Here is a 6781-nt window from a genome sequence, read left to right on the forward strand (position 1 = left end):
CGTCTGGCGAGAAGGCCACGGCGATGACCGCGGCCGAATGGCCCTCGAGCGTCTGCTTTACTTCGCCCGAGCTGGCGTCCCATAGCCTGACCGTCTTGTCGCCAGAGGCCGACGCCAGTAGCTTACCGTCTGGCGAGAAGGCCACGGCGACGACCGCGTCCGAATGGCCCTCGAGCGTCTGCTTTACTACGCCCGAGCTGGCGTCCCATAGCCTGACCGTCGTATCGTCAGAGGCCGACGCCAGTAGCTTACCGTCTGGCGAGAAGGCCACGGCGATGACCGCGGCCGAATGGCCCTCGAGCGTCTGTAGTAACCCATCCCAATTATTCTCAACCTTTGGTAATCTTTGAATCCATCGATGCGCACAGTTGCTGAACTGCTTCTTCACTATGCTCTCCATCGGAGCAAATGCTAGCGCACTGCAATATGTCTGGAGTGGAGCCTGCTCGATCGCTGACCGGCTGTACAGGGTGAATCGTTTAGCATCATGGATAAACTCGGACAGTCGGGAACACTGTTGTGGCTAAGTCGTCTGTTAGCTTCATACGCGCTCTTTCTTACAGTTTGGCTTACCGTTGTCATGAGCTCTAACGTAACGATGGCATGAATTCCTTCCGCCACCTTCTCCATCCATCCAAGGGCCTCAAGCCAGTGAAGAAGATGCTTCTTCAAGAAGCAGTGGACCTGGTCATTGTCACGGAACTGACTGTCGCCCTTCTGAAGGTGCTGAATCCAGTAGCAGCATGCGTACTGCATTTCAGGGGGTAGATGTTGCTCCACTTGCTTGCTGTTAACCTCCGTTACAAGTGTACCTGGCCGGCTCGTATCGCATATCGCAACAAGCGCCTTCGGCCGAACGGTTCTATTTTCCTCCTTGAAACATTGGGACATAAGCTGGATGCATTTTGTAGCCAGGATAAGATGCGCTTGCTTTTCGTCCACCCAAAACTCTGCGCATCTCACCTCCTCGTAAAGGAAATCCCGGAATGAAGGGTGATGTAAACGGAGTGGGCGGCTTGAATCCTTTGGAATGTCGAGAATCGCGTGGAGATCATGCAGTGTCTGATCGATTTCATCTTGAGGGGCGCCGAGTAGCTTAGTCAAAGACTGGGTAGAAAGCGGAGAGAGCAGAGTCACAATGTTTCCAAGCAAGCTTTTGAGTGTAGATTGTTGCTCTTCTCCCTCTTCATCCGGATACTCTGAAATGCAGTGACGAAGAACAGCGATATACATTTCGTTCAAATGCTTCTCTGGCGCGTTGACCGTAGAGCTGCTGTGCTCCAAGATCCGATCAAGTCTCTTTGCTGCAAACCTCTTCCCTTCGCGGATGAAGCGGTATGCAGTTGCTGCCCAGATAAATAGACCGCTTGCATTCTGGACAAGGCGCTTGATGATCTCCTCTCCTGGCCAGCCAGCGCCGAGGGAGCGTTCCTGAGCGATAAGTTTGAGGTTGTGTTCCAGGAAAATACGGATGTCGTGGTTGACAACCGACTGCGATATACTGTGCAGAATAAACTCCTGGTGTTCGGAATTGAGCATTTGGACAAAGCCGTTCCTGATTGGAACCTCAGGTCTGCTGGTCAAGAACACTCGAAGCTGAACCCCCTCCAATGCCTGAGCTTCGGCTAAGAGTTGTAGAATGGTCCGGACGTTTTCCTCATCCTCGCACTCGTCGAGAGCGTCAATCACAAGAATATATCGGAACGGGTGGCTGTCGCCTGGCAGCACCGAGAGTGGTCCGATAACGAGATGGCGCCACTGGTCGCGGAGCGACTGACCGGCAATGTCTCCATGGTTGACAACAGAGTCGCAAATGGAATGCTTCAGACCTGGCACTTTGTACGCAAGTTGCACTGCAATACTTGTGACGAACTTGGCTGCATAACCAACATCCCCGCCGCCTCTTGAGAAGAAGAAGCTTGCTCCAAGGGCCTCCTTCTCAGAGTATCTGGCGGCAACAGTTCGCGCAATGGTAGACTTGCCAGTGCCGGCCAGACCACTCAGCCAGAAGATGCTGGGCGAATTTTCTCTATCAGCCCAATCGTATATCTTTCGGAGGAGATCGATGCGGGTTTCAGGAAGGCAGGTCGGTTCGTGTTGTCGCCTATACGCGTTGAACGGCGCGTCTGCGGCGATAGGGAGGGAATTGAGCACATTATTCAGGTCTAGACGACAGATTAGTTTCTCCTAGCGAGCAAAACTCAATGTACACTCGCTTTCGTTGTTTCCCAGATACACTGGTCCGTGGAAGGTACCCACTGCGGCCCGAGAATGGTTGTTGATGGACACGCCGCTGATGTCTTGAGTTTGAGTGCTGTCCGCCATCGGCTTCGGAGCGGCAGAGCAACACCAGGGCCTTGCTAGTTAGAGTAAGGGTCAGCGCTAGTAGCAATCCCGTCACGATGCGGTGCGGCGCGGTGCGGTGCGTCAAGAAGGCCTGGATTGTTCAGTAGTAAACTGTAATTCTCTGATGCTGTTCAAATCAACAAGAAAATGCCACAGTGAGTGGCAGTCTTGAGATGTGATGTGCACGATTATTCGTTGCAACCCCGCAGCCCCCCACCTCGAATACAGCCCGGCTGCTTCCCTCGACTGCCGCCTTTCTCTGCTCCGTTCAGAACTTCCTTCGTCGACTGTCATCTGCCAAGGGACGTCTCGTTTTTCTGTTACCATTCATCTGGTTTTTTTAGTGGCTGTCATTCGCCAATCCGCGAGACCGAAACCCGGAACTCATGGATCCCCTTAGTGTTACGGCAAGCACTATTGGCATCACGCAGTTTGCCATGTCTAGCATCGTCCAACTCCATGATTTTATCGACAATCTCGCCGAAGCTAAAGAAGTGGTCCAAGATATTGCTACAAACCTAGAGGGCGTCCAGCGTCCGTTAGCCGCTCTGAAGGAACTCACCACTTCAGACCAGGAGACTTATGCCGCAGCCAAAGCCGATCTGGAGAAAACTGGTGTCGGCGAGGCCGTGAACAAGTGCGGCGAGGCATGCGCCAACTTTATGGACAACCTGAAGAAATGGACGAAAAATTCCAGCGACATGAAATTTTCACTCAGAGATCGCTTTTCAGTCGGAATATGGAATAGAGAGAAGATCCGGACATTCCGAATGCAACTTCAGTCTTGCCAGGCTACGGTCCAATTCGCCATTGAAAGTACCCAGCTGTAGGCGGGCCTTTATATCCCACGCTCGCGGATGTGTGCTGACGCTCGAGAAAGAATCGTTCAACTCCGCTCTGAATATAAGTTGCAGACCGATGGCGAGAAAATGAGGACGAAATTACAGGCTCTCGAGGCCAAAATCCAGGAGCATATAGATCTCACCAAGAATCAGCAAGATGAAGCACAAAGGCGTAGGCAGGAGCTACAGAGGGAGCCAGCCGACGAAGAAGATGGTGGTGCACAGCGGACTCTCGCTCTTCAGGAGGTTGAAAAGCAGTCGCGCTTACTAGAGGCTGACCGCGTTTCCTCTGCAGTGGTGTTCTCCCAGGTGCGATCCGGACGGACGGGTCAGGATATTGGTAACGTCATGACTTCCGATGATTCAAGGGCCTTGGTAGGACTGCCGGAGAGTGTCGTTGGAAAAGTCAACCAGCGGATCAAAGACGTAACGACGCAGAAAAACTCCGCTGCAGCTGTAGGCGTTTTCGATAAGACTGTCGACATGAGAGGCTTCTTCAACAGGCCATCGTAGCTACACTAGTTACCAAGACCTTGCATGTGGAGAGGAGCGTATTGCCTAAAAATGGTTATGATTGACAGCCTTTGACACCCAGTACAACGCCGAGCAAAGTGGTTTCTTGGTACAAGGGACGTCCATTGCGCCAACAGAGGATGGAATGTTGTAGTTGCTCGAGTGAATCTTACCAGGCCATACGGTAGCATGAAATGCTGGGGTAATATCTGCTCGCTGATGATTCGTAGTTAGATTACTGGGAACTATATCATAGCGCAGCCCACTTATACCCCTAGCTTTGCCGAGACAAAGTTACCATATGTCAGCAAAGGGGAGGCTGGTTTCGGGAACGGCTGTAATCGATCAATCGATTGATGAGTCGTCAACATCCTTCCTCCGTCGTTGTCACCCCTATCTCCTCCATGCGCCATGCCCATTTCCCCCTTGTCTCCCCGTGACTCCCTGACTCGGTCCGGTGGGAATGAACGAGCATTGTATTACGACTACCGACTCCTCGCTACAGGGTACTCCATATTATAGTGGGTACCGCATGTTCCACACACCCGCATGCTGGCAAACATGCATACGTGCGTAGAACTGGACTCCGTGCCAATGCAATCCCAATGTACGAGGGTCCATACGTATGTATGTAGATCCTCCGGTCGCCGTCATCACCGTGGTCCTCATCATCATCATGACTGTCATCGCCATCCGTCCTCCATCCGCCTGCTGCAGGGAGGTAAATCTTTTCCCCTGAAAACCCGGTGGATAAAAATCTGCCGGGATACCCGAATCGGAGCACCAAAGGATCACGGCGAAGGTATTGCCGTTTTCGCTCGCTGGGCAGTGTTAGGTAATCGTGCTCGTCCTCACCCTCAGCCTTGTGTTAGGGGGTAGCGGTCGCGGTCCGCACCTTGGGATCCGGTTGTTGTAGTGGTTGCCCCCCCGGCACTTCCTACCTGGCCTTGTGAATGGACAGCGGTGTGGCGGTGTTGTGTGGCGCGGGGTTTGTCTGTTCCTGAGTATCAAAGTCCGAGAGTCCTTGTCTGGTGTTTGGCGGCCCCTTGTCCCTTCACCCTCGATCTCGCTTCTCCCCGCCGGATGAGGTGTTTTCCACACCTCGTCCTCATCGGTGTTATACGGCGTTCTGATTCCCTTCGATTCCTTCTCATTCGAATCCCATGGTCTAGATCTTTGCAACAAGAAAACCAAAAATCCGCTCCGTCGTTGTTGCCCTAACCCTTACCCTTGCTTCTCGCCCTTTTGGCCTGTTGCTGCTGACACTGTTGGAGGATCATTTACCATCTTATGCTTATCGGCGCAGTAGCCTGGCTCCTCCATCACCACTAGAATCGTTGCCCGCTTAACGCCGAGCCATCGAACGGCGGGGGCGGGAAGTGGGGGATGTATCCCCTTTGAGGAAGTCTTCTGGATCGATGTGCTTTGTACAGCATCTACCCATGTACACCTCCTTGGTTCTTCGTCAATCCCGGGCGATGCACGCCGCACCTGTCTAGGGCTGTGGGAACAGGGACGGTGGGACAGGCACGATCCCGTCAGCTGAAGTGATACGGAACGTCTGAACCACTAGGGGCCCTTGGTAGGGCCTTGGGACCAGTACATCCACATGCACCGGTACTTGTGTGTACAGAAGAGCTCTTGGACAACTCCAACCACGACACAGCCGTGAAGCTCATGGAGAGAGGGAGCCTCGGTTGTTTGGTCGCAGCCACTACCAGCCCCTCTCAGGGACCCCGTCAGCACCTCTATTCCTCCACCGGTTCCTAGATTTGTGCCCGTTCTAGCGAGTTTCGGCGATAACGCCTGTTGCGAGAGATCTCCATGGCCCCGAAGGGTCGAGTACGCGGCACCGTTTTTCGCTTCCCAGCCCTGGGCCTCCTGTGATGGAAGGCGCAGGTACCGAGGGCTTGTCCACATTCGTTTCTCCTTCATAGCACCCCAATCGATTCATTGTCTGCGCTTTCGCTTGCCACCTCCGTGAGCCGCGGCTTTCTTCATTAATCAGAACACCAGCGTTCGCTTGATGCTCGACGCTCTAATATCCGTTTGGGATGCTATGTTCTGACGCAGGACCGGGCTCTCATGTCGCCGTTCTTCGTTCTCTTAATGTCCCCGGTTCTCGTGAACGGTTGGTTGTGGCAAAGACGGGTCAGTGCCGACGTGTTGAGCTGCTACTAGCTCGAGATCTCGCCTCATTCTTCTGATTTCCCTGAAATGCCTGTCTGGGTTGAAGTCGACTCCAATCTCGGTTTGGAAAGCGACTTCTTGCGGAAGTCGGAGGCTCCTTGTCTGGCTTTGTCTGGCTGTCGCATAGCAGTGAATGGGTTGACGTAAGTAACGGATGCAGTCACCAAGCCTTCTGTCATTGTCGGTCGGCACCTTACAGGATCCGCTACGAGCCTGGATGGCCCAGGCTCCATTCACGAACGAATTGTAGCCACGTCTCTGAATGCGGAAGCATGGCGCAGCCTCGAAGGGTCCCAAAGTGTGCCAGGGCAAGTCTGGCGAGGCTGACGAGGCTGGCGTCCCCTAGGTCCTCCGCCCCCAACACTCCGCACGACACATAGAATTCAATCCTAGGTAGGTAACTAGTAGCTCTTTCATTGTGCTTCACCTTCATTCTGAATGTTTAGCGCGTCGCTGGTGTCGCGCGGTTTTTTTCGTTCTCCGCAAGCACAAGACGAATTGTGACCGTCAGTATCAGACGGCAGAGGCGCGAGCTCCTCGTTGCGATGGCTTCTCCTCGTCGCATAACGTACGGCTCTCCGCCAAATGAGGCAGGTTTGACTCTTCTCACGGATTCACTCGCAGCATCCTCTTTGTCCTCTACCACACCACGAGAGCAAAATGTGCCTCCTCTTGTGGATGAGACAGACAAAGCTCGGATGCGCATTCGCGTTCTCTTAGGCGGCCGAGATATTGGTCCCTCAGACAAGCCCGAGGAATTTGTGATACCTGTATCCTCGTTTCACGAGCTGCTCAACGATCCGGAGGCGCAGTCGGACTTGGAAAGGCGAGTTCTTCCTTGTGTGATCTCTCACTGTCTACTAACACTACGCGCACCTAGACTTAAGCGG

General features: G+C 53.5%; 2 protein-coding genes across 2 annotated transcripts in view; one reads left to right on the forward strand and one right to left on the reverse strand.

Moving 5' to 3' along the window:
• The window catches only part of PV07_00325 (uncharacterized protein), a 3691-nt gene extending 1241 nt beyond the window's left edge, over nucleotides 1-2450 (reverse strand). The window contains exons 1-3 of the mRNA XM_016386767.1: nucleotides 2217-2450; nucleotides 574-2165; nucleotides 20-523 (exon numbers count right to left, since the gene is read on the reverse strand). Of these exons, the coding sequence (XP_016253695.1) occupies nucleotides 20-523; nucleotides 574-2165; nucleotides 2217-2325 (2205 nt within the window). The 5' untranslated portion in view covers nucleotides 2326-2450. The remainder of the gene's footprint in view (nucleotides 1-19; nucleotides 524-573; nucleotides 2166-2216) is intronic.
• A 65-nt stretch (nucleotides 2451-2515) lies between these two features.
• PV07_00326 (uncharacterized protein) lies at nucleotides 2516-3777 on the forward strand. Its single transcript, XM_016386768.1, has 2 exons — nucleotides 2516-3172; nucleotides 3227-3777. Exons 1-2 carry the CDS (start codon nucleotides 2733-2735, stop codon nucleotides 3699-3701), a joined length of 915 nt encoding a protein of 304 aa, XP_016253696.1. The 5' UTR covers nucleotides 2516-2732; the 3' UTR covers nucleotides 3702-3777.
• Nucleotides 3778-6781: the final 3004 nt, after the last annotated feature.

This window comes from Cladophialophora immunda, assembly GCF_000835495.1.
Source record: "Cladophialophora immunda strain CBS 83496 unplaced genomic scaffold supercont1.1, whole genome shotgun sequence".
Taxonomy (NCBI): Eukaryota; Fungi; Ascomycota; class Eurotiomycetes; order Chaetothyriales; family Herpotrichiellaceae; genus Cladophialophora; species Cladophialophora immunda.